The sequence below is a fragment of the Vanacampus margaritifer genome, chromosome 3 (genome assembly GCF_051991255.1).
Source record: "Vanacampus margaritifer isolate UIUO_Vmar chromosome 3, RoL_Vmar_1.0, whole genome shotgun sequence".
Taxonomy (NCBI): domain Eukaryota; kingdom Metazoa; phylum Chordata; class Actinopteri; order Syngnathiformes; family Syngnathidae; genus Vanacampus; species Vanacampus margaritifer.
In genome coordinates this window covers 17675193-17702972 of record NC_135434.1, presented here as the reverse complement: position 1 = coordinate 17702972, position 27780 = coordinate 17675193, and the positions used below count along the sequence as shown (strand labels likewise).

The 27780-nt window shown below is 40.1% G+C and overlaps 1 protein-coding gene across 7 annotated transcripts in view; it reads right to left on the bottom strand.

Moving 5' to 3' along the window:
- The window catches only part of ank1a (ankyrin 1, erythrocytic a), a 108976-nt gene that overhangs the window by 24607 nt on the left and 56589 nt on the right, over nucleotides 1-27780 (bottom strand). For 3 of the 7 annotated variants that reach the window (XM_077562377.1, XM_077562379.1, XM_077562384.1), the window contains 28 exons: nucleotides 18647-18748; nucleotides 16351-16449; nucleotides 15087-15185; nucleotides 14727-14825; nucleotides 14360-14545; nucleotides 14187-14285; nucleotides 12870-12968; nucleotides 12697-12795; nucleotides 12371-12568; nucleotides 11715-11813; nucleotides 11498-11596; nucleotides 11273-11371; nucleotides 10871-11068; nucleotides 10680-10778; nucleotides 10508-10606; nucleotides 9355-9552; nucleotides 9171-9269; nucleotides 8061-8159; nucleotides 7298-7396; nucleotides 7133-7225; nucleotides 6973-7045; nucleotides 6852-6872; nucleotides 4265-4385; nucleotides 4025-4103; nucleotides 2599-2711; nucleotides 2299-2523; nucleotides 1497-1651; nucleotides 1197-1408 (listed from right to left, as the gene is read on the bottom strand). In XM_077562377.1, the coding sequence (XP_077418503.1) occupies nucleotides 1197-1408; nucleotides 1497-1651; nucleotides 2299-2523; nucleotides 2599-2711; nucleotides 4025-4103; nucleotides 4265-4385; nucleotides 6852-6872; nucleotides 6973-7045; nucleotides 7133-7225; nucleotides 7298-7396; nucleotides 8061-8159; nucleotides 9171-9269; nucleotides 9355-9552; nucleotides 10508-10606; nucleotides 10680-10778; nucleotides 10871-11068; nucleotides 11273-11371; nucleotides 11498-11596; nucleotides 11715-11813; nucleotides 12371-12568; nucleotides 12697-12795; nucleotides 12870-12968; nucleotides 14187-14285; nucleotides 14360-14545; nucleotides 14727-14825; nucleotides 15087-15185; nucleotides 16351-16449; nucleotides 18647-18748 (3360 nt within the window). Of the gene's footprint in view, nucleotides 1-1196; nucleotides 1409-1496; nucleotides 1652-2298; nucleotides 2524-2598; nucleotides 2712-4024; nucleotides 4104-4264; nucleotides 4386-6851; nucleotides 6873-6972; nucleotides 7046-7132; nucleotides 7226-7297; nucleotides 7397-8060; nucleotides 8160-9170; nucleotides 9270-9354; nucleotides 9553-10507; nucleotides 10607-10679; nucleotides 10779-10870; nucleotides 11069-11272; nucleotides 11372-11497; nucleotides 11597-11714; nucleotides 11814-12370; nucleotides 12569-12696; nucleotides 12796-12869; nucleotides 12969-14186; nucleotides 14286-14359; nucleotides 14546-14726; nucleotides 14826-15086; nucleotides 15186-16350; nucleotides 16450-16635; nucleotides 16655-18364; nucleotides 18567-18646; nucleotides 18749-25300; nucleotides 25467-27780 lie in introns of those variants that run through there. The other 4 variants (XM_077562380.1, XM_077562381.1, XM_077562382.1 and 1 more) reach the window with 4 other exon arrangements.

Genomic DNA, 27780 nt, shown 5'->3' with positions numbered 1-27780 from the left:
GTCTAACAGACAAGAGGAAGGTCCATAAATGCAGGTACTTGATGAACATTTCATTTGATTACTGCTATGTGTTCAGTCATTATATTCATATTTATAAATTACATTGTTCTCCCATGTTGTGATACTTGTGAACTAGAGACACGAAATTGCACTTCAGAAATCCGATAATTTGTTGCATATTAGCATAATGAATAAACAAAAAGAAAATAAATGGTGGATTACTGTAGTTTAAATAATATTGAAATTGAATTTCTAAAGTTTTTAGACCCAATAAAATAATAGATGTAGTGTAAGTTATACTGTCTAAACACTAATCAACATGGTAGATTTTCTGACTATTCTTGCATTTGTGTAAATGGTGTTTCCAAGTTTACAGCAATGTATATACAGTGCATCTGGTCCGGCAGATCATTGTAATGAGCAAACAAATACAGAGATTAAAGGTCCAATGAAGAGATCAAGTTTTGAATAAGTGAAATTAAAGAATTTCCTAGGGGCGCATGCATCAGGCCTCCTTTTCTCAGTAAAGAAATCATCAAATGACAGAAAATCATAAAGAACAATGGTGAGAAAACATACCAGAATAAAAAAATAAACTAACAATAAATATATGGACATAAATATTGGGTACACAATCAACAAATAATTTCATCAGGTCAAGACACTTTTTAATTGAATTCCCTTTCAAAAGCTTCTAACTTTGTTGTAACTGTTTGGAGAGGGTAATTTTCTGTTGGGTCACAGTGCACAATGTGAGGCTCAGATGAGTTGGGGAGAAACGCTAAGAATTATAATACGGACTTTCCTCCAGTTTCAACATCAACGTCACCTCTGACACAAATACTTTTCTGGATGAAGACATCTTCTGTTTTCTGAAAACATGGGAGCTGTTTTAGCTGCACAGGAGGGACACACTTGAAATAAACTTCCATTTTCATGTCCAGAAAGGTCTCCCAAAATGTATGTCCATACAGTGTAAGAGTAAAGAAATGAGAGGAAAAAAACAACAACATAAGGCCACAAGCTTGCATTTAAGTGTAAAGGTGCAAAGTGCATGCACTGTGAGACATTGACATCAAAATAAGATCACAAGCATGCATGCAAGAAAAGCTGATATGATGATGAATAGATTCCACATGCGTTTATTTTCATGATTCTGTCTTTCTTCCTTCCTTCTCCTCATCGTCCCATCTCACCTGCAGTCCCAGACGGACTCGCTTGGTGACCGCCGTCTCTGGAAACGTCGCCTGGACCAGGGGCACCAGTTTGCTCATCAATGAAGCTCCCTCGGGTCCGATCAGGTCGCTCTCTTGCTGGACCCGCGATACGACGGCAAAATAAAGCGGGAAGTCGGTTGAGATGATGCGGCGAATTCGCTTCTTCACAAGTTCCTCCTGACTTTCCAAGTCTGTGTGCATAAAAAAATGACTCAATGAAATGATTTGTGCATCAAGCTGTGGTCATGCGTAAAGACCTCCATGGTGAAAAATTATTACCCTCGTCCATCCCATTGAGGATTGTTTCAAGAACTTCATCGCCATAACGATTGCGGTGTTCTTTCCACACATTTCCATTCTCACTCCTCAGCACCACAAGCTCACGGTCGCCGCGACTCAAAGCGGCAAAGTGAGGGATCTCCACAATCACCGGTCTGTCACATGACATCAACACAGGAATTCTTTTGTGAAAACTTCATCTTATCATTTTATTATTTTGTAAAAAAACTGTCATGGTAAAATCATTTGTGCCATCCAAAGGTCCGTTTAACGCATTTCCTTCAAATAGGTTTTACACAAAATTAGGGATGGGTTCAACAATTAAAATAATCGATTGAGTCAATTTTCCTTTTCGAGCCTGATATCTTTTCATAGAACCTTGAATTGATTATTTTAATATCTCTTTTCCCATAAATTTATAAGAAAATATAATTTTAAAGACCAAATTTTGCGTGGTCTATCCACAACGAATCTCAGTAGGAGTGGATTAAAATTTGAAATCCCAAGTATCCTGGTGAGATACTATAGTATAACTAAATACATAATAGTATAGCATAAATCAGGGTTCACCAATTCGGGTCCTCGAGGTCCGGGGTCCTACAGGTTTTGGGCGTTTCCGCCGACCAACACACCTGATACAAAAGATCAGGATCGTTATCAGGCATGCTGATGAGTTGATTATATGAATCAGGTGTGCTAGTGGGCGGTAACATCTAAAACCTGCAGGACTCCGGACCTCGAGGACCGGAAATGGTCAACCCTGGTATGAATAATAAGTAAAGACAAACAATTGCTTCCTCACCCAAGAAACTGCATGCCAGCTGGGCCGAGGGAGATGATTCTGCTGGCCAGGCCCTCGCCCTCCACAAGCGGAGGTGGGCTGGTAAGCTTCTGCGGCTTCACCAAGCGGCAGGTGATGCGGGTGGGAGCCGCACAGGTCCTTGGCGGGATGATGACCCGCAGACCATTGTGCCGACTGCCTCGCATTGAGCCGCCGCGCGCATCCACCATAAAACTGACCAGGAACCTGTTATTGGAGATGAACCAAAGCTTTTAAATACGGATCACAGTTTAGGGTTGTGAAATGTTCTGCTGCGCTGACCCTGTGTGTATGGGACTAGCGACTGGGCTGACGTTGTCTGATGTTTCAGTTGCTGGGCTGCTGGGAATCAAAGAGTCGTCATCGTACTCTTTTGGCAGTGGAAGTGGAGTGTGCTGCAGGCAGAAGACAACAAAACGCTGGAAAACCAAAACTACAGTACAATGTTTTAAATGTCAATAGTAGGGACAGGGTTAATGTTAGAGAAATGTTAGTTTAATAATGTTTGTTTTTGGAATAGATATCTATGTGACGTTATACGATTTTCAACCCCCCCGTTTCTTTTCTTTTTTTTTTACAATATGTTGTATGCAGCCCCACTGGTCTAAATATGGCATGCTGGTTAATATTGCATTAGTGGAATATGATTTAAGCAGCAAAATCCAGCCGTTTTTATCCATCTTAGGGCGGCCATTTTGCCACTTGTCAACTGAACATAAATGTTGCTCAGGTCTCAAGTAACAACCAATCGCAGCTCAGCACACAGAACACAGGTGAGCTGTGATTGGTCGTTGCCTGAGCCCTGAACAACATCAATGTCATTTTCAGTCGACAGCAAGTAGCAAAATGGCCGCCCCCTGAGATGGATAAAAATGGCTGGATTTTGCTCCATAACTCTTATTCTACAAATGTAATATTAATCTGAATGTCATGTTTAGACTGGTTAGGTCACATATAACATATTATTGTTAAGAAATGTTTAAGGTTGACGCCCACTTTGTATAACAATGTTTTGACAGCGTCAATCAAAACTCAACATAAAAGTAGAATTTGACCTTTGTATTGATCTCATGGGATTGAGCAAATTGTCGTAATTTTAGACTATACTTTAGATATAAACAATAATCTGCATAAAAACAAATTGCGTAAACAAAGTAGCCAACAACATTTCTAGGGCAGTTTCGGATGTAGAATCCAAATATTATTATGTTTCTAATGGTAAAAAACTGTTTATGCCATCCTTGCTTATTTGTTTAGGGGCGGCGTGGCTCAGTGGTAGAGTGCTCGTCTTCCAAGGTTGTGGATTCGATCCCATGCTATTGTGACCACGTTGAAGTATCCTTGAGAAAAATACTGAACCCCCAGTTGCTCCTGATGCTGCGTCATCAGAAGGTGAATGCAAAGTCAAATGTAAAGCGCTTTGAAGGCCTTGTAAAGTTGATAAGCGCTATATAAATGAAGTACCATTTATTTTTTTTTGTTGCAGACCAGGGTAATTTACACGGTAGCTTGACTGCTTTTAGAAAAGAAATGCACGAAGATATAAAACTGAGCTTTAAAAAGAGACTTTCCATGGACTCTAACAATAGTTAAAATAATGTGCTACATTTCGAAAAACAAACATTTAAGCAAATTATGAGTAAGAAAATTGACCTTCTAAATGAGTGAGTGATGAATTGGATTAGCCAATTCATGTATTATGCTCAACCTGATCTAGCTCGTGCTCTTTGAGGATCACAGTCTCGGGTGAAACACGTGGAATCCTGGGAATGGCTGGAGAATAATTTCTGAAGAATGAGAAACAAACAAACACACAAAAAAAGTCAAACTGAGGTTGTTTCTCTGGTGCTCCCCCCTGGTGTTTTTTTTTTCTTCAAGTGGTTAGTAATCTATGTTGAGTCCCCTGCTATTCAGTTTGGCTCTCTCCCCTGCTTCCCTGCCCCCTTACGCTGTGCCCAGCCCTCTCTCGTACTCCAGTGACTTCTTTGGGGAGAGGAAATCGTCATCATGGTCTTTCATGTCATCCGTCTTCATGTACCTGGCCCCTTCTGTCCCCAGGAGCTCCTCTCCTTCATAGAACAACATGCCAAAGAGAGCGAACAGACCGAGGTCAGGTTTGTCAGACCGCAAAAAGGGGAAAGAGAAAGAGAGAAAAGGGCATGGTGTTAATCAGCCGTTTGAAGGGTTAGACATCACGGAGACCAGGCAAGATGAAGCATGAATGATGTGGATCTGCACAGTCACTTGTTAGTGCAACTAATAACAAACACTTGAACGATGACAATTAATGTTTGATGAAACACCACCTATTTCAAATTTGAGTGGTCACATTACAAATGTAGTCACGAGAACACGAATGATTACACAGTAAGATGATTACAATAACATCAAGTTTTCACAACAGAAAGTGAGGCAGCATATTCTAATGTGAGTAAAGTTGATTACTTACTCCTCCAAACAAAATGGCCACTTTTTTATGTTCAAAGGTAATACATAATTTTTGACCATGTCAGCTTTTACCCCCTGAAAAAAAAGTGTACAGTTCATTGGTTCATATGGGTTATTGGATCATGAGAGTCCTGGAGCTCTAGTGCAGTGATTCTCAACCTTGTTTCAGTGACGTACTGCCTGTGAAATATTTTTTAATCCAAGTAAACCCTAACCAACACAAAGCATTTCTGATTGGAAAAAAAGAAAGATAAAATACTTAAAAGCGAGTGCTTCATTGTCAGATTTTTTTAAAACCTTGGACTATTTGGAAATAAAAAGATATAACTAAAAAAAGGAAAACAATTATTTAATCATAAATAAAGGTATGGGGAGATGCTGGGTTTTTAGTACACTGAAATTGAATACCTTACTGAATATAAAATACATTTTCTGAACTTATATTTTTATGAAATATTTACGTATACTTTTGAAATATATTTTAATATATCCCGTACCCCCTGGAGTGCCTTCATGTAACCCCAGGGGTAAACGTACCCCCATTTGAGAACCACTGCTCTAGTGTACTGTTTGTTTGTGCGTTATCACATGTAAAACATATTTTAAACATCGCCCGAGCTAGTACTTTCTATATTTGAAGCAACGGTAAAAGACAGTTAAAATACTACAGTCGATACTAATTCTATCAAATGTGGGCGTGTCAATAAATTTTGACCGTCCCTCATTCCTCAATTGTAAAGTATTTTGAACCAAATCTAACTGTAATCGTCAACCCATGAATCTGTCAAACGTTATTTTCACCGATGTTCCGTTATAGATAAATTACACCCGCCATATTAGGACCAACGGTAAATTTCATGGGCCCAGTCCGTCAATACTTGGCTCAACTTTGATTTGCAACGCTTCACCACTCACTCAGTCTGCTTGACATGATGTTATTCTTTCGGTCGTAACTGTCACGAATAACACCGTATACGGCCAACAGACTCAATATGTCCTCTTTTTAGGACCCTTAGCCGTTCAATAATCTGCCTGATTTAAAATGGCTCATCAAAGGACCCTTGGCTGTCTAACAACGTGCCTGGTGTCAAGTAAACGAACTGAGCACTAAATTAATGCTTGCATAAGCCAAGCAGTAATGAGGAATTCACAACAGAAAACAAAACATTTTCATTGCGATCTTTAGTCACCTCACGTGAGCTCTACTACACGGCAAGCTATCAGTATTGGGACAGAGCCAAAAGAGAGAAGGCTTGGAGAATGGTGTGCGAGGAAGCAAACATACATGGGAAGTGTAGCTATATTTACTTGTTTATATAAGGAGGGAAAGAGTGGCTCGGCCCAGTCCCAGAAAATAAGTGGAAGTAAGTACACTGCGGTGTGTCAGCGAAATGGGTGTCCGTCAGTGCTTGTCATTCGTCAGCAACATTTTGCTAGTACTGACCCGGTTATTGATGATTACATTGACGGGTGAAATCCCACTCCCGGCAAGTTTCCTGTCAACTGTTAATCGTAAACAAAATGGGCGCCTGTCATTGACGGATTGATTGATGGACCTTCTCTCAATATTGACGGAACGCACACCTCTCAATCCTACATTTGTGATTCAGTAGTTGTAAAAGACTTAAAAGTGTTAACATTTAATATAATACATATACTATAACAAATGCTACAATTGAATTCCAAGTGTAAACCTTGAGCTTTTTCAATTACAACTAAGAGGCTAAGAGGAGTTGCAGTCCGGTTCTAATTTTGAGTCATTACAAGGAAATGAAGCCTACCACAAGTGCTCAATGATGCAGAATTCAGTTTAGCTGTGATTAGAACACCAACAGCATAAATCCATGCACATGTTTTCACCCATACATTAGAGAATGAGTGTTACTGCAGAGACATGTAAAGTTTACAGACAGTGTTGCTATGCGCACATGGCACTGAGGAGCTGAAGTGGACAGCAAAGTGAACGTCACCAGACAAGAGGGCAGAAGATAACAATGGACAGGGTGAGCTTGAAATGGAGACACATTCTGTTCTTTTATTACAGCAATCTCCCAATGGCACACATGGAGATAAAAAGACATGCATACCTAATGTTAGCTGTGCAAGTCCTAAAAAGGTGCAAAAGAGTAAAACATGAATAACTGTGGTGCCATTTCAATAAACCTGGTCAATAATATTGCTATTTAACTGACTGTTTGGGGGTCGTACCTTCATCCTCAGACACATCCAGTATCTCATCCACCGTTTCTGGGAAACTCATACGGTGTTTCTCTGTGGTAGTCTAAGCGCCAGAGAACAACGAGACGGAGATGTAAATAGTCTGTTCATACGATTGTCCATGTTGCACCAAGATTTCAAAACCTCTCACCATGGAAACCGTCTCTTCTGTCACAAGTTTGAGCACGTCAATCACAGAGATGTAGCCCAGCCTCTTGGCAATGGCGAGCGCCGACGTTCCATTCTAACGGACAGAAAGGCACAATGAACGCACGAGAACGTTTCATGATGGACGAGGACGTGCCGCCATGCTCACCGTTGTCGTCTCGTTAGGTTGAGCTCCATGCTTCAGCAGCAGCGTTACAATGTCTGTGTGTCCTTGCTGGGCCGCCTGGTGCAGGGGCGTGTAACCAAGCTGGACAAGATGAGAGACTGTCATCACTATCACTTTATTTCTTACTTCCTTAAATGCTTTTAAGACAGCTGAAAGACATCTAAATAATGTTATTTCTTGAATGATTCATTCCATCTCTATATTTCAAGAATGACATCACTTAAAACCATTCCTTAAGAAGCATATTGGTTAGAACGTGCTCTCTGTGTACACTCATATATCTGAAAATGTTAATATTACCCTGACATAGAAACCTGATTGAAATTAATTGGCTGTACACTGTGTTTATGAAGCATTGCATATACAAATTAATGCTGACACAGTTTGTTCCTGGCCATGTTCCAGGCAAATCTTTTATTCAGGCTTTACTTTGACCTTCTCCAAACCTGCACAGGAAGTGCCAAATCCTCGGCAACATCCATCACTTGCACGCACATTGATAAATACACTTTATTAATCCTGAGAAGTTAAATTAGGAGACGATGCCAGGGCTTCCTCCCGTGCCTCTTTACACATTGTACACACAAATACAATGTATACAATATGAATTTAATGGCATTTCTGTACATGCATATAAAGTTATACAACAGTTAGGGCATAACATGTTGAGTACTAGAATTGTATTAATGAGTTACAGCTATAGAAGTATTGCAGGTGAATTTCACAACCAGAAGGAGAAGCTCACCCGTGTTTTGCTGTTGACGTTAGCCTGTTGCTGCAGCAGGAACTTCACCATTTTGTTGTTGCCATAGTGACACGCTACATGGAGAGGCGTGTAGCCCATCTGAGATGACACATTTAATCAGCCAGTGACTTTTAACATTAACGTCTTGCAATGATACATTGGATTGTTTTGATGAACTGATACTTGTGCAAATATTTTATATACATTGGTATAATTAGGAAATTATAAATACATACAAATGATCTAAGAGAACTATTTAATGGCTGAAAAACACAATTTGGACTTGCTTACAATCATGGAAAAATCTCCTAATCAATCATATTGAATTGACATTTACAGCATACGCATATTGACATTACAACACTATTCAATCAGGTTCACAGCATTCAAGTCTTCTATATTTTAAAAATGATGATGACATTTTGATCACCGACTACTAACTCACATAAGTCATTCCTAGTTGGGACGAAATCATCACCAAGGCAAATTCCCTTTTCCCTCCACCTTGCAGGAAATAAGTTGCTAACTTATGGACCAATGCGTCCACTATCGCTAGGTTTATCACTTTTTGAAAATGAGATGCGAGTGGTATTAGAAATTTGTTTGTCGTTGTTGTTGTATGTTTTCTTCTTCCCACTCCCTTACAGGCATCTTGTTTCTACATTTAACATTTACTTTTCTTTACGTCTTTGTTACCAATGTCAATTGGGATATGTTGTCTGAAATACACAAATAAAGAAAAAAAAAAGAAAAAAAAAAGAAAATGAAAATAAAATAAAAAAGATGAAAAGAAAATGAAAAGAATGTTGCACTTGCTCGAATGCACAGTCCACATTGTGATTGTTAAAATAGCATGCACATCAACATTAAATAAAATTTGACTTCATAATGACCTTTCAAAGAGACTGTGGACGGGCTGGATGCGGGACATAATTCCCAGGTCTGATCTACGGTATTTGTGATAAAACATCCATGACCTTGTGTACAATAACTATGTGGAAGTGCAATGAGTCAAGGCTATTGCATGTCAGTAATCCGCTAGGATATTGGACGCTAGAGATGTGAATCAGGCTTCTGATTGATCCGAGAGATCGTTTTTAGAAACCTTACCCTTGTGGCTGCATAGACTGATGCTCCTTGCTTCACTAAGATGTCAGCAATGCCAACGTGTCCCTCCTGTGCCACAAGATGGAGCGGGGTCAGTCCACTCTGTGCAGTGGGGAGAAAAACACAAATAAGTCATATACACTTGAAATCACACATGCACACAAATATGTCTAAATTCTCCTCTTGCCTTGTTGCCAAGGTTGACATTCGCCTGTTTAGAGATGAGCAGAGAGACCATGTCGGGCCTTCCTTCCTGCGAGGCCAGGTGGAGAGGCGTGACTCCCTGTAGAGACTCAGCATTGGCTGACGCTCCATACTGCAACAGGCTGTTAGCTACCTCCATCTGATTCTGCTTGGCTGCAATGTGCAAGGCGGTGTAGCCGTTCTAAATGCAAATTAAGAAAGGCAGTTACAAATGAGTCACGTAGCATGGATTGCATGGATCATATCAGGGGTCAGTAACCTTTTACTGTCGAAGGAACCATTTTAGGCTAAATAATTAACAAAAAAAATCGGTTTGGAGCCGCAAAACATTTGAACATTGCGATGACGGAAACAGTGCATTAGTGCTAGTTTAATGTACTGATTGAGGGCCCAAGAGCTAATTAGAGCTGCACCAGAACAGAAAAATATGCAGCATCCAATAAAAAGAGATTAATTTTCTTTTACCTTTCATCTTCTGTTTATGGATTTTTTTGTAATATTTTCATACTTCATTTTTCATATAGTTTTAGACTTTCCGGCCTTTCTGTCAAATTTCTGACATTTTTAGCATTTATATGGGCATATTATGGTAATTTTTAAAAAAAAAACTTTTTTCCCCTGCCTTTTTTTTTATCCATACATTTTCTTACATTTTTGGCAATTTTGTGGACTTTTTTTGGTAAATTTTAGGATTTCTTCTTTTGTTCTTGGATGTTTTCTAGCTACTTTTTGAACATTTTCTTATATCAATGTTCTGACTTTTTTTGTGGCTATTTTGTGGACATTTAATGGTTACCCTTTGATTATTTTTTTGTTGCTGCCTTAAAAACATTTTTAGGTAATTAAAAAAAAAAAAATCATCTACCGTTCGTCTCTCTTTTTCTGACAACTTACAAATTTGGACTCTGACATTTTTTGAATATTTAATTTTTTTAAACCTAAATTATGAATCCACTTAAAGAATACTTCATGTATATATAAATTTAAATAAATGCTAAAAAATATTAATTTCAACTTTTTTTTTTTTTCGAGATCCACAGGGAGCCACAGAAGAGGGACTAAGGAGCCACATGTGGCTCCAGATCCATATGTTGCAGACCTCTGTGCTATATGAATGCACTTAAATATCCCATTACCCTGGCTGCACTGTGTGGGGACCCCCCTTTGCTGACCAGCAGGTTGACAACATCCAGGTTGTTGTGATGCACAGCGACATGGAGAGGAGTCAGACCATTCTGAAAAAATGTATTAAGGTAAATACATATAGAGAACACGTAGTAAGTCTAAACTGATTTATATGTTTCTTGCCTTCCCAGCAGCATTAGGGTTTGCTCCTCTCTCCAGCAAGAGCTCAGCCACATCCACCTTGCCGTACTTGGAAGCCACGTGAAGCGGCGTAAAGCCTTTCTGTACAGGCACCAACAGGAGTATGGACTCGTTATGGAGTTGATTTTAACAGTCAGAAGACAGAAACAACCAAACATGGCTTTGCCTTGCACCTTAGTCATCTTAGTTTGCTGTGCTTCCATGTCCAGCAGAATACGAACAGTTTGCGCGTGGCCCTCCCGGGAAGCGATGTGAAGAGGCGTGTGCCCTGCTGTGGTTGTGGAGTTTGGTTTGGCTTTGTGCTCTAACAGCAGTTTCACAATCTCCTTGTGGCCCATTCGACAAGCACAATGCAGGGGTGTTTGGTCATCCTAGCAAAGGTGGTGAGAGATGATATTCCTTGTGATATTTAGCTTAACAATAGTAAAGTTGCTGCTTCAGTTAGTGGGAATCCAATTCCAAATTTGTGATTCATTTTTCAGACTACATTTTAAGGTTGGCATTTTCAGTCGTCTTTTGTATAAACTCTTCTCCTAAAATGTCATGTATAGTCTCATGCAAGTGTTGGTATCCACCTTGGCTTTGGCATCCACTGGTGCTGCATTCTGTAGTAAAAACTCTGCCACCTCAAAGTGTCCTGCTCGGGAAGCCATATGGAGGGGGGTTTCAACTTTCTGTCCACGCACAAACAAATGACACGTACACACTATCACAAACCACATACTGGATCCCTTTTCCAAAAATATCAACACCGCAACTAGATACTCTTATTAATCTTGTCATAAATGACTATTACTCACCACATTAGAAGCGCTGGGCGAAGCTCCTTTCTGCAGCAGGATCTTCACAATGTTGAGGTGGCCCATAAATGATGCCACATGCAAAGGCGTCAAGCCAGACTATTTAAAAATAATGGAGCTTTAGAAGAACTACATATGATCATAGACTATACAATCACACACATACTGTAATAATGTCATTTTTTTTGCACTTCATTTAATGAGTCAAACACCTCACCTCTGTCACAGCCTCTAGTGATGCTGCGTGTTTGAGCAGAAGATCGATCACGCGGAGGTGGTTCTTTTTACAAGCAATATGCAAAGGAGTAAAGCCGTTCTGAAAAGAGGAACATCATTTATCTTAATACAATACATACATTTTTGGTTGGATAAGTTAAATTAAAACATAACCTCACTTTAGGTATGCTACAATAATAACTTTCAAGGGAGATAAGGATACTATGTCGATATAATGACCTTCAGTACGAGCGCTATCCTAAAAATAATTTACAGTAATAATGCTTTGCTTAAATCATTTAGCAATTATCAATTCATTATGTGATTATAGTTTACTATTGTGGTTGAAATTTTCAGTAGTGAAGTCCAAAGCGCCATCATGCTCCTAAAAGTCTCCTTGGTAAGGTCTATTCAGAGGCTGTGGATAGGAGGGTCTGTCAGGAAGTTGAATCTCAGATTCAAGTGGAGCAGTGTTGTTTCAATCTTGGCCGTGAAATAGTGCTTTGGGAGTATGTATGGGGTTACTGGACCGTTCTATACAAGTGAAACTGTAAAGTCACCATCTTTGTAAAAGCAGATTTCTTACAGCTCTTGTAATGGATCTTATTCGATAGTTGGTGAGCATATGGCGTAATTTCAGGTTTTACGGTCACTGACCAGTGCCCGAGAGTTGGGTTTGGCCCCCTTGTCGAGCAGAACTTTTGCCATTCGATGGTGTCCACAATGTGCAGCCACATGTAGAGGTGTCAGGTGATCAAGCGTGATGTCATCAATGTCTGCATTATACTGCAGAAGCTGCTTGACACAGTCTACGTGGTCCCCCTGTGCTGACATGTGGATTGGAGACAGGCCGTTCTGGAAAAAAGAAATGGTGACATTCAGGTCTCTTGCAAAACAGCAGATACATTGACAAACATTCATTTTATTTTGCCTCAAAAAAAAAAAAAGAAGGTCAGCACGGTTCTCGACTCAAAATGGCTTACCTTGGTCTTGGCCTGGATGGGGGCTCCGTTGTCAAGAAGAATTTCTATTATTCTGACGTGACCATTTCTGGATGCACAGTGCAGAGGAGTGAGCTCATCCTGGCGAGAGACAGTATCTATTAGTGGCAGTGAAAAGCATGGAGTGAATCCAAAACCGTGATAAGATGCTGCACCTTGGTCTTGGCATCTATTTGTGCCTCTCTATCCAGGAGGAGTCGGACCATGATCACATTCCCACGTCTGGATGCAATGTGCAGAGGTGTAATGCCATTCTATATAAATATATACATGAAATGAGCAAAAAGAAACAACGCACATGAGCATTCTCTGCTACTGTACTATATTGGAATTATTTATTCATTTTCACAGGCAAATACAAATTTGAAGTTTCAGTGTAGTATCACATTGCACCAAAACATGCCAGTCAAAAGAAGAGGCAGAAAAAGTCTGCAAGTCCCAAACAGCAGTAATAGTCGCTGTTCTTACATTATGCCTGTGAGTGTTGTTGCGTATGCTCTTTTTGTTTGAGTCGCTGCTCGTGTGTTAAAGTAGATGTTTGTTTTGAAAGTCTGTAATTACTGTAATCTGCACTAATTTTCATTCGGCCATGGCATTGTGCGCAACAACGCACTTTGATGCTTAAATATCCAGTGCTTTATTCTTGTTTGTTTTATGTGTCAGAGTGTCAAATAAACAGCTTGAACTCAGCACACTATTTGGAGAATTGCGAGCGAGCGTGCCTTAGGAGAGTAAGCACCAAGCAATAGACACTTTTCAAAACAGTTTAACAAGTTAAATGTTTTTAGAGTAGGGCTGTCAAAATTAAAACGTTAACACTGGAGACTAATTTTAATTCATTAATGAATAAACATGGGCTATACGTAGTTTCACTTTGATGCTGGTTGGATAACTCTAAAGTAATTTGCGCAATTTACAGAGTCAAATTCAAATAGCACATCAGTTGTGCGCCTTTGGCGTATCATCTCACAGCAAAATTCACTACCCAAGTTACCTCCACGGGGCCTCACAAACCAATGCTGCTGGTGTGTAGTACTTGTGAGCAGAACCAAAACTCTTAGCGAGAAGTTCTGAGAATTCTATGTTTGAGTCTATTGTGATCGTTTTGTATCAGTTGTATTTTACAGGAGAAGGATCAAAGAAACCAATTAGAGCAGTCTTTGCTTCTAAATATACTTTTATTGGATGATTTTACATGAATTCCAAGTTTTTATTCAAGTAAATATCTGTTATAAACTTTCAAGGAAAAAGGAAAAGCAGAAGTAGAAAAATGTGATTAATCGCGATTAATTACAGAAATTGTGCGATTAATTAGTTTTAAAAATTTTATCGTTTGACAGCACTAGTTTAAAGCACGTGGAGGCTAAAAAATGTGTATATGGTGTCTATATTGTACATTTTCATCTATTGCTGTTAGGTCTGCCCAGTATATCCCATGATAAAATTTGGTTTACTGAACAGTAAGTTCGTACCTTTGGGGTGAAATTGACATTGGCTCCTCTGTTGAGAAGAAGTTGAGCAACGTTCAAGTTTTCATAGTGTGCAGCAATGTGGAGTGGTGTGAATCCAGTCTGCAAGGAAACCCATCTGGTACTTAATTGTCACTCATTCAATGGATTATCTTAACAACCGCAGCATCGCATACCTTGCTGAGCACATCAGGGTTCGGGTCATTCTGCAGAAGCACCGCAGCTGTGCGTGTGTCGTCATTGCGTGCTGCAATGTGCAGCGCAGGGAGGCGGACCTTCCCCTTGGTGCCGTAGTTGATGAGCAGGGCTACAATATTTTCATGGCCCTGCTGTAGAGCCACGGCCAGAGGAGTGAATCCATCCTGTAGAAGACAGCAGACACTCAGAAGGCAGGCTGATTGCGTGCAGACAATTAGAGCAATGTCAGCGGCGAAAGCTGATGAGCACACAACACGATGGTTTGACAATGATTCAGGATCAGCAGGATAGTATTAAAGAGATTTGTCAGATTACTGATTGAAAACGTCTACTGTTCTCTGGTACCTCAGTTGGAAGGCTCTGATTAGCCCCGTTCTCCAGAAGAAACTTCACAACCTCTAGATGGTTTTCTTGTGCAGCCATGTAGAGTGGAGTGAAACCCTTCTGTCTCAGAAATAAACACACACCCGCATACACACACACACACGCACCCACACACACACACACAGCACAGATGCCAAAAGCGACAACAAGATAGAAAGTTACAGATACACACACACAAAGATGCACACTGATACACAGAAATATAGAAGCAAAGACACGTGTGAACATTGCTATTGTCAATACAATACAATACAATGGTTTCACAGTAGGCGCCTGATTGAAAAGCAGCTGACAGAAAGAATACACAGCATGAGGCCTCACCTGGGACTGAGCATTGACGTTGGCCCCATAGTTAACCAGCTCTGTGACCACCTGCTCCTGCCCTGCCAGGGCTGCAATGTGCAGAGCCGTGTTTCCTTTCTGAGTAAACAGATTCATGGGGACAAGATTACACAGCTACATTGTTCAACATCTTTGAACAGTTTGGTCATTCTGTCTGCTGACATATACCAGAGGTGTACATACAATGATAAGGGATTAATTGACTTATTTCTTTAAACAACCACTTCAATAAGCTAAGTAGGCAATGTGTGTACTGTCGATTGCATCAACATTAATGTGATTGGTCATAACTCAGAAGAAAAGAAAGAAAAAAGATTGGTTGGTAACGGTTTGCATCTTGAACGTACACTCTAAAAACAATTGGCTCAAAATGTATGCAAATTGGGTCAAAAAGGGACCGAACCAACATTTTGGGTTATTCAATTGACCTAAAACCTTGGGTCAAATGAATAGCCCACAAAACAACCAAAAAATGGTTTGATTTGTGGGTTATTAATTTAATTTGCTCCAACATTTGGGGCTAAATACCTTGTTGGGTCAGTAAATTTTTTGTTCCCAATTCAATTGGGTTATTCATTTGACCCAAAAAGTTGGGTCAAATGAATAATCCACATAATCCAAAAATGGGTTTGATTTTTGGGTTATTAATTTAATTCAACCTAATCTTTGGGTTAAATAACAAACAAGTTGGGGTGGTCCATTCTTGACCCAGTTTTTTGTTTTTAGAGTGTATACTGTTGACAAAATACCTCACTAAATTGGGTTGGTTCAATTTTGACAAAAATAAAAACCCAAAAATGATTTTGATCTGTGGACTAATTTAATTTGAGCCAAATGTTTGGGTTGAATAAAAAAAGTTGGGTTGGTCCATTCTTGACACAGTTTGGGTTATACTGGCGACAAAACTGCCAACTCGAGCCAGGTCAGCGTGGCATATTTGACACCTAAATCTATATTATTATACTTTTTCACTTGCTTAAAACTCTAAATGGTTTGTGATGAATTTTGTGGAATTTAAAATTAACTGCATCACCAGTCCAAATATAAGGTTTCCCTTTTAATTTATATGCCATTATTTTTTATTATGCAGTTTCATGTGCATGACTTTCTTGACTGATTAGTTAAAATAACAATACAAAGATTGTTATAACACTTGACGTGACCTGCATATGCATTTCATTAACAGATTTGTTAAAAATGCTATTGCTGCAGAGTGCAGACACAATTCTGTTGAGTGTGTTACCTTTGTAGTAGTCTCCAGTACAATGCCATTGTGAAGCAATTCCAGCACCATTTTGACATGGCCTTCTTTTGAGGCCAGATGAAGCCCATTGAGCCCATTCTATGGGGAAAAAATATTTTTATAGTGAAGGGATTACACAATGATTAAATGACAATGCCATCAAGTAATATAGACCATGTGCACTAAAAATTTGGCTTGTTGACACAAAAGCTGAAACACAAACCACAGCAGGCCACAGATCATTAGCAAAAACAAAGTCTACAAAGATGAAAATGAGAATGAAACCATTTTCATTTGATTAATGATAATGGCAGCAGAAGAAGCGGACGGCGGCAGAGGAGGAGGACTGGAGCGAGATGGCAGGCCGCTGGTCTCGTGGCTGGGAAGAATACAAGCCGTGTGGGATAGGTCTGACCTCACACAGCCTTCCTTCAGCCGCACAGGACATGTGAGGTTGGACCTTTCCCACACCACTGATATTATTCCTCTGAGTGGAGAGACCACAGCAGACCATCACTCTACTGCAAACACAGGAGAGGGGTGTGACAAGGGAGGAAAATGCAAATAAAAAAATGAGGGCAAATTAAATAAACAGCACACTAATACGGAGGGGGAGGCTGTTGTTGGGTTGAGAGAGAAAGGGAAACAGTGTACTGGTGAACAAGTCATTCTAAAGACCCCCCTTGGACCAAAATATTACACTACAGTCAGTCACACAGGCAGAATGGCAATCATGTCAAAGTTAACAATCAGCAATTTGTATCACTGACACCTGGGGCTCTATTTTTTTTTTATAGACAATGCATGTGCACTCGATTTTGTATCTTGACTTTCATGAAAAAGAAAGTCATTCACAATGTTTGACAGACCACGCTTCGCCATGTAGAAGACGAAAGAAGTAAAAATTCTTAAAACATCTGATAAATGACAGCCAGTTTGTGGACAAAGGTGTCACGCTGGTATGGCCGCATAGAGCGCCTTGTCGCGGTGTGGGGGGAAAAAAATAAAGAATTGTAGCCACCAGAGGCTTGAAGCAGATACATTTGTTTTGTTATGTTTGGGGTTCAAATGTAAGTTATGTGTATGCGGTAAAAAACATGCTAAATTAATTTTTTTCCAGGTCGAAGAAGTGGTATTTGATTTTCATTTCAGCAATGCGTGATTTCAGTTCATTTAGTGGACACACCCACAGCATCTGAGAACGTATTAATTTGAGTTGCATTTTGAAGCACACACACACACCGAGACCACACTTTGCAAGCATACAATCAAATACTACGTTTGCTAAGTTTTTCTCCTTCGGATATCCGTAGCAGCAAGATGGCGGCGAAACATGTCAGCCTCCTGTAAGGTGATGCACGACCCATGTAATATAATTAGCGATTACCAGACCAGGATTATATACATATTTTTAAAAAATGGACGTTGAAGTGATATAATTTTGTATTTATTATTTTTGCATATGATAGAAATTAATAGCGGGGTTTTCAGTGAATTAACATTGAAAAATTGAAAATTTGGGCACACTGTCCCTTTAAATACTTTTTAAAAATCTCCACTGTGGGATATTTTGTTAAGAACACTCTCCTGTGATGTGCCAAATGTACATGATATTTTTTTTCACTTTACGGGGCTTAAACACGAAGCAAAAAAATAATAACCAAAACTAGCTTTTAAATTACAATTTCAAATGTAATGTCATTGTCCAAAGGCGGTTTTGAATGTTAACTAGTACATTTTAGGCAATGCTGTTATTGTTATTGTTGTGCATGTGCATTTGCGCTGGGTGGTCTGCGTTAGAGGTCTACATAACGAATGACATGATGTTGAGGACAGACTTTAACAAAGTGTGATTGTACTCACACACACACGCACGCACACACACACTTTTGGTCATGTTACAAGTGCTTGAGGGCAGCAACCCTCGGCCTATTACCATGGAGAACAAGTATCAGAAAAAAGATGCAGGATGAAAGAGGTGGGGCAAAGAAGATGTCATTTGCCCATTCATTACCTGCCCCGGAGGCCTGAGCATGCATAAACAGTACATGGCAGAGTGCAACGGCACCAACAACTATATGCACGTGGATTACTGCACACATCATGCACATCGAAGATTTAAATCCAAAATACAGAGCATCTAAAGGTGACAAAGACAGCAATCCAGCAGGTCACATAGTGCAAGTATTTCTCTTAGTGTTTAAAAGTGGTATTATACATACAGACATCTGCTTCATTTGTACTGAAATCTCATTTTGATCAAATCCTGAAAATGGAGGTCCCGCAACTCTCTCACCTGATTGGCTGTATTTATATCAATGCCATTCTTAATGTGTTCCAGAGCCTTGTCCAGGTTGCCAGAACGCGCGGCTCGGAGAAAACTGTTGCCAGCATCTGCCTGTAAACACAACGGACAAAAGGAAAGGAGGGAGGGATACGGGGTAAAGTAAAGGACACACAAAGAAGAGGAATAAAGAGGAAAATAGAGAAAGACAGTTGGGTTAAGGATGTGGACCGTTCCAAGATAATCTTTCCACTCATTTCCCTCCTCGCTTAAGATCATTCTTCTTTTTGGTAGTGCATTTTAAAAACATTTGCACTAATAAACAAGTGTATTGAATGCTGTGATAGATGTGTAGGTCACCTAAAGCCATGATTTCACCGAGCAAGATAGTCCAATGGAAGTTTATTGGTATAGCAAACAAATTTTATCGTTGTTTGCAAGCTGACGTTTTTTTTTTATTATTATCTTTCATCACGGCATATGAGGTGTTTATTAGCTTTATTTGTGTTCTTGCCATACAAGACAAGATTAACATTATGCATCATTGTTGTTGGGACCCCAATAAAAGGTGACAAAATGTTGAATCAACATTTTTGAAAACAAAAACAATTTCCCAAAGCAAAGACAACTTAAATCCAGATTAGCTGGAGGTATATTCCCATCTCTCGTTGTAACGCCCAAACCACCCAAAATATAGTCATTCGATACGCATAACCACGGCCAGCTAAAGCAACAAGTCATAGTGAACTGTGTGGACTCATACACCTGGCACTTTATGATCATGCATGTTTTGCTTGAGTGGACTAGTTTCATGTCACTCCGGGGCAGGTGGGGGCGCTGCTCAAACATCATCACTCAGACAGCATGTAAGGCGCAGAAGCAAGAAAGAGCAGAACCTGACTGCGGCAAAGTCTGCACCCGCTCATCTCATTTGCATAATCTCCTCCCTTGCTCGCCATACTCTTCCTCTCCAATCCAACTATCCATCTAAACACACTTTTCAGTAAAACAACATATTCAGCAATGCATTCATTCTGACAGAACAACACTTAATGCCCCATCACACATACCGCTAAAGCAGATTTTTTTTGTTCTCTTTTCAACTTCATAGCACAGTGCCTTAAACTGTGTCATTTATTGTTGAAGCTCGATGGTCCTCTTTTGACAGAGGCAGTGAGCTTGAGTTTAAAAAAAAAGTGAAAGGATCCACATGCCTGCAGCAGCGGCATAGCAACAAACGACACAAGACTGCCTCAGCATGATTCTAATGGCAAAGCACAGAGAGGTCACTAAAGTAAAAAAAAAAAAAAGGATGGAGTGATCACACTCCAAAAAGAAACTCGAAAAGCAAAAGCTACCTCCAGCTAAAACACTTCCTGGATTAATTGTATGCACAATGCACTCCTTGTTCCTGACAAAATATATACCAACAGTTTCTCTTGGTGGATAGTTCAAAATAAAGCGTTTAGAGCGACATAAATCGTGCTGCTTTGTGTGCACACGCTGACCCTGCTGAGCCACTTGCCTGAGTCAGTCACTCTGACAAATTTTCACTCATTACAAACTTGAACGACAACCAAGATTAGGGGGGTGTAAATGTGAATAGAAAGTCTACGTTTATCTGGATGGGTTGGGCAAGTGTCTCTGCATTACTTACACTGTTGCCTCATTGAGCTTGCCTTCCATCTAAATAGAGTTTATAATTCCATTTTAGATAGATGAAAACCCAACACCTGACTTGAATACACACGCCTTCCATCTATATTCTGACTAGGGATGGTCGAGACCACTTTTTTCAGAACACTACCAGTACGAGTACTCAACTCTTGAGTAGTCGCCAATACCGTGACCAAGTAGTGATACCACTAGTACTTTTGATACATGAAATTTCCCCCCAAAAGTAGCTGCATGAAAATAATAGCAATATTATATTCTTCTTATTTCTAGTTCCTGATCGTAAAATAGCCACAAGAGCGTGGCCAATACTAGTATCGATAGCCATTAAGAGTACCGATACCTTGAATTATCTGCTCGAAACCTGGGCATGGTACCCGCCCATCCCTAATTCTGAGTAGGCATGTGTATATATATATATATAGGCATATACAAATGTCACGATGTGATAATATGAACCTCACAATATGATAATTATCACGATATTGTGTGGAGGCTGGCGATATACCAAAAAACCTAAAACAAGAAGAAGCTTGCGATACTGTATAAAAATTCAACAATATTGCAAAGGGAAAAACAAGCTCATCCTGGCAAAAAAAACAACAATATTGTGTTTTTGTACATATAACAGCAGTGGCAAAGAAATAGGCTTGAGCATTTTACGTCATTGTCATGTGCTCATATTGGCTCAGCAGCGCAAAGTATCATGGTTCACAATGCTGTATTTGGCTGAAGCGGGTGAAAAGTAATGTTTTTTTTGACAGAGCTGTTGAAAAATGTTTGCTGGTGTTGTGTTATTATTGATTTATGTGAGTGTTAACCGCCGCAGTGGCCAAAACATTCTTAATTAAAATCAAACTGCACTAATAAACTACCCACCAGAGGGTGCTAGAACTGCACAAATTGAATGAGCCTTTTTAACAGATGTGCTGCTTTTAAAATGGCACGATACGGTGGCAATTTTAATACCACAATATCGCCATTATCGTTGAATCCCTAATTCTGACACTTGCATCTAAGCATGAAAACACAAGAAACCACCATAGTTGCCTCTTGAATCCCAGTTATTGTTATTGCATGCAGAGTACAACTTACTCATAGAAACTAGTCAAAACAAGCAGTTGCTAAATTTAGCCACTCATATGAGGTCAAATAAAGGGAAAGTTTTTAAGTAAAACCTGTTTTGTACATCTGTTTTTCATTGAAAACTCTTTTTTTTAAGTTGTAAAATAGACTAAGGACAACAGGCTGTCATGCTGTTGCATGAAATGTTTGAAAATGCCATGGTGACACCAGAAACATCCTGTCATCACTGCGGGAACAAACACAGCTGATGCAGACACACATCCACCATAGAGACACCTTAGAGACCCACCCCCACCCCCACCACACACACACACACACACAAACACACAGCTCATGTCACAGCTTGCAGAGTTGAATGTTAATAAAATGTTCATGATAAACATACTTTCTCACCAGAGTAAAGCAGATTCGTGTATGCGTGTCTGCTTGCGTCAAGAAATGTGTGTGCATTGAGATAAGGATGGATGAACTCCACCCATTCCCTCACTTAGAAATAAGCAGACATGCAGCACATATCAATTAAAAAAAAAACAAGCAACACCCTTAACATGTTTTGGAAATGTTGCTTACGCTATGTTTGCTGGGATGTCGTCATGCCATGATTTAGATGAATGTGTTGCTCCCTGATTATTCCCAGGGGAAGGACACGCTTCACACTTGAGGGCTGAGCAAAGCTGTGTGAACCAATTAATCATTCTATTTGTAGGAAAAGAAACAAGATACAATAACCTGCTCCACAGCTCCACCATAAACAAGAGCGACATTGCAGTAGTGCACGCTTGAGTAATGCTAATGAAGACGTGCTTGGAGGAAAAGAAGGCAAAATGAATTCTTTAGCTCACACTGGAGGCTCAAACTGTTCTTACCAAAAATCGACTGTTATGAACCCCCCACCACCTTCTTTCTGCTCTGCTGGCGCTGCAGCAGTCAGAATGACATCACCCACTCGCCGGTGGACTGCAGTGTTTGAAAGCTCAGTGTTTGTGTGCATGCGTGTGCGACATCAATATCCTCCGAAATGGATGACTACGTCTGAAGAATCCCCGTTTTCACAAAGCCTCAATTGTGTTGGTGAGAGAGTAAACAGAGTAACACAAAGTCAATTAGACTAGACAACAGAATCAGAATTGGCAGAATGCAAATACCATGTAATTGTAGAGATTTGTATTCGAGAAGACACTGGTGGGTTTTCAGTGGGCTTCAACTGTCTGTCAAGGTGATACGTATAATTATATTTGTCACTTGTCTATGACATTTATTCAGAATATGAAACATGCTGCTATGATCAGAGGATCAAAGTGACACGTGTGGCAACAAGGAACTCGCCCCATCTGATGTTTCAGTTGTATGCTTTTAATGAGCTTCTCATGCACACATTTGAAGGCAATCTTTAGAAGGTGAGCTTGGTATCAAAACAGTCAACCATTATTTTCAGCTGTCTAAATAGTTATTATAATTGTATATCATCAGTGATTCATTTAACTTTCTGGTAAATCAGAGGTGGAGGAGGGGGATTTTTAGTACAGTACAAGTAATGCAATACGTGTTGTAATACCGTGAACTGTTTATTAGCAGCTCGACTCATCCAGAAGATTGCTGGTTTAATCCACATCTCTTTTCTCGCATTCTGAATATGTTGGCCTCAGTAAGGGAAATCAAGCTAGGGATTAAACGAGGACCTTGTAACCAGTGCGCTAAATCCTGTAGCACTTCCACAGAATTTCAATGGAAGACTATCCTTGCCAAACATCCGGGATTTGGATATTTAGGATATGTTTCAGAGGACCTCTGCAGTTTTGCGATAAAGCAACACTTTCACTACAAATGTACACTTTCATTACATTTGTCTTTTTGTTGTAAGAGCACCAAGACCAAATCATATACACTGTAAAAAGCGACTTGTTGAACCAATTTGAGATTACATATTGAATTGTTGACCAACTTAAAAAAAATGGTAACACACGATTGAATTAAGTTAGTCCAAAGTGAACATATTAAGTTTAAGTAAATATATAAAAGCACTCATTAAACGTAATAGTTTGGATTGGAGTCACTTTGGAATTAACTTAATTATTACTTAATATATTCACTTTGGACTAACTTAATTCAAATAGTGTGTTACCACTTGAAGCGATTCTTTAAGTTGGTCAACAATTCAATTTGAAATCTTAAATCGGTTCAACTCTTAAGTCTTGTACTACTACACTGTATGTTAATCTAGGTGGGAAACCTGCCTAGCAAATTATAAACAATTCACACTCACACAAATAGGGAATTGCCCTGAATTGTTTTTCCAAATACACCCCAAAAGAGTGTTTCTATACAATTTACAGGAACATGGAGGAGCGGATATGGAAAAACTTAAACAACTATTTCATCATCCTTTTCTGCTGACTTGCATTTGCTCAATAAATGGATTTTCTTTCTTGGGCCTTTTCCCCTTTAGCCCCTACATCTCTGCTTTCGTCTCTCAGGCTGATCCATCAGATTGAGCAGGCAGCGGGCTGGTACCGGATGCAGAGATGTAGTAAGTGTTGACTCAGTCAGATGGAGGCCCGTGGGACCGCTCTGCATCGGGCACATTTACAGGAAGCGAGCGAGCACTCCTATGAAGCGGTTACAATGTTTCACTCAACACGCCTGTCTGTATGGAAATCTGCGCTCCATAAATGACAAAGTATCATCTCCATCTTTACTATTTACTTTCTCACACACCATGTCTCCCCATTGCCTTGCTTATTGATCAGCTCATTACATACAGTATGTCTCTACTTCATCCACTGTGCTTATAGATGAGTTGTCATTGTTAATGTCAAACCATGAGCTCATTGTTTAGAGCTCATAAACAGGAGATATGGTAAACACCATGCGACAGTAGCTCTAATTAGGTACACATCATTATCTTATAATAACAGCTTTGAGCTGCCAAGGTTGTATCATTAGTGTGAATAAACAAAATCTATCCGTTTGCACTTGCCAACAGCAAAACCCAGTGAAGTAAATTACAGCTATCACTCAGAAAAATTCACAATAAATCATCAAAGCTTGATGCATAAGGTAGGAATGTATCTACATGTGATGTGCTATTTTAGTGGAAATTTGCATTGGGGCAAATTGGGGAGTCAACTACTGCTGTTCTACAAATGTCGAAACAAATCTATTACCACTCACTCTGATGTATTAATAGAACAAAATCATATGGCAATGGAATGAATAAACATTTTAACACCACAGTCAAGTTCCACAGTGGAAATTGTCTGCAATTCATTTTTAGACCATAAAGAACAAAAGTGCAGGTAGATTCCTACAACTCAAACTCAGACTTGTACGCAATCAGAAACACTTGGCAGTTAGTGGTTGTGTAGCTCTGTTGGCTCTCTGGATTATTAAGTCCATAAAGTCTTCAATCAAGTTACACTGAATAGATTTAATTAATTGACCAGCTAATCAGTTGCTGACCTCAAGTTTACTTACCCGTCTAATCCTGGTTGACATCATACAATTGGAACATCAAATAGAGGAACAAGTGAAAGTCAAAAACAAGATTAAAAGGAACACGACACACATACACTCGCATGTCCACTAATCTTGGATGCACACACAACAAACTTGCATAGATAATCCTCAGCAATCAAGCTCCCTCCCATGTTGCATTAATGGGTCTCATCTCATTTCAAAAACATTGATCAAAAACATCTTGACAAATAACTTGGCTCATGCTTTTAAAAAGTAGACAGAAACAAACAAGATTGTATAGTAATACTTGGTGGATAACATTAATTAAAGCTGAGAGCCCAACAGTTAATATCAGTGGAATAAGTAATAAATGGCCCAAATCTCCATGAAGCACCTGAGAGAGACGTTACAGTGCACAAGAGGAGAAGTAAAATGTTTGCAAGTACTCACTCCGAATCTGATGGTCTTGACTGGCATGCCTGTTGGCCCTCCACTGTCTTTCGCACGTTCGGTTTCTCCCAAATTGAAAGATGTCTTTCCAATTGCCCCATGCAGGGCACGCTAACCCCCGTCTGACGTAAACACGGGCACACACACCCACACAGGCGCACAGACTTCAGTAAGCTGGACCCGGCTTGGTGGGTGGAGAGACACGGGGAGGGTGGGGTGAGGGGGCCCAGGGTTTTATCTCTACAGGAATGTTGTCTGTATCTAAAGACACACATTTTGCTAGCAACCAAAAACCAATGGGCACCCCAAACAAGAATCTCCTACCTACTGTACATCCTTGAGGGTAAATATTTCTGTTTTGCCCAGAGAAAGTTCCGCCCAACGTTTCCACCTAAAGAGTTCTAACCTTGCCATCTTCCACCCTCACGCTCCAGACTCTACTCTGTTCTCTACCGAACATACTCTCCACCATTCAAGATTTACTTGCAATGTCACCTCCACTTTATCCCTCCTTTCTCTTGTCCTGTCTCCCCAACATGTCACGCCCATCTCTGCGTCGCCTGTATGTTTTGTGACAGCCACACAATCATTTGTTCACGGACCATAAATAGACCAAAATAGAGTTACTGTGGAAAATGGGTGTTTTTTTGTTTTTTTTTAGGGGGGCAGATCTGTTTCAGTTTGTGAGGTGACTTACAGTGACAAAGCGCTTGGCGAGGGGGTTGCTGCTACCACCCCATGACAATGGGCCAGACACTCGGCTTGGGAAGGGTGGGGTGTGGGTGGGGGTGGGGGGTCTCATGAAGGGGCCAGCCCCTCAAAAGGCCCTGCCTCCTTTAATAAAGCGTCCGTCATTCCTCAATTGAAAAGGCCCTCTTTTCTCTACCTCTCCCCTCCTCTCAGCCTCTCCTGGCTAAACGCTGGGAAAAGCACATCACTGCCAAAACCATGCAGAGAGATAAATGCTGTAGGAGAGGGACCGAGAGGGGGGCTATGCAGAAAGGCGACATACAACTCAGTAGCACCGGACCATAACCTGGGCAAAAACACTACATGGGACATATTTCCAGTCCGCACTAAAAGCAGTGAGGACTACACAGCAAAATATGACACACTTATACAGTAACAATAAATACTTGACAAATTGCACGTCCTCCACTGTGAAAGGCCTGGAACTCTCTGAAATAAGCCTCCACTGTCTCCATCTGTGGAAGCACGATAGCTTATCAGCAATGTGTTAAGCTCCAGAATGTGCTCTTTGGGGAAGTTGGAACAAATCAAGACACACTCCTGCTTGGTTGCAGAGTTGATTTAGATTCGGGACAGACGTGCCCTCTGCACCCGATGTCAAGTCCGCCTTGTTGACAGGATAAAGGGCTTCAGCCGTCCACGTGTGCTACTTGTAGTGGCTATATTGCCTTTGTCCTGAGGTGCCGGACAAGCTAAGGGAAGAATCAACATAAATAATGTCCCTTTGTCAGCTGTCTTTCCTCAACTTGTCACACTCCTTTTGCTTGATACCGCACTCTTCTGAAAATGGTATCTGCTATTATAGGCTACGTTCACACTGCAGGCAAATGCGACCCAGATCAGATTTTTTTTTGCTCAAATGCGACCGGTATTTGACTTTTTTTATGTCAGTCTGAACGGCTCAATTCCATACGTTTTTCTTTCTTTCTTTTTTCCGCTAGACCATATTTATTTACTTCCGCAAACACAGCATTGTGAGTGACGCGTCTTCTTCTGTGCTGTTCACTTTGGGGATGCATACTGTTCACACAGAAGAGACTGAGTTTGCAATTAGCATGTAATGTGAATGCTTAATCAAAAAAAGTCGGATTTTAACAAAAAATCTGAATTGAGCATTAAGACCTGCAGTGTGAACGTAGCCATAGTGTCCTGCAAGACTATTAGATGCAATGAAGTATTCCGTTTTCTGATTTGGCCTCACCTCAATTTCATTCTCCACCATAAAACTGCTAGGTTGTGACATGCGGAAAAAGCCTTGGTGTGATAGAAAACCTAATGAATCAACACCTGCTCCATTTGTGTTAATGGCATCCAGGTGTCAGTGAGATAGTCTGCAGCAATTTGACTGCAGACACAGTTTCAAATATTGTGCATACGCATGCACATATTCAACAATAAGCCTGCCTGTGATAGGAAATGAATTGGTAAAAAAAATAAAATAAAGATATGTATGTTAGAGCACATCATACACATTAAATGAGAGTTAATATGGAAAGCCAGTCTAACCTGTGGGACACAAATGAATGTATTAGAAATACAGTATTACTCCAAATATCGATGAAGTAAATAGAAAGAAAGAGATGACATGAAATGTGTCTTCACTGGTCCAGGTTTCCATTCATCTTCCAAAGTGGACAGGCAGCAATGGGGAAAAACTGCAGAGTGAAGATGTGTGAGGGAAGAGAAAAGGAAATGACTTTAGGGAAGAGAATGTGTCTTGACAAGTCTTT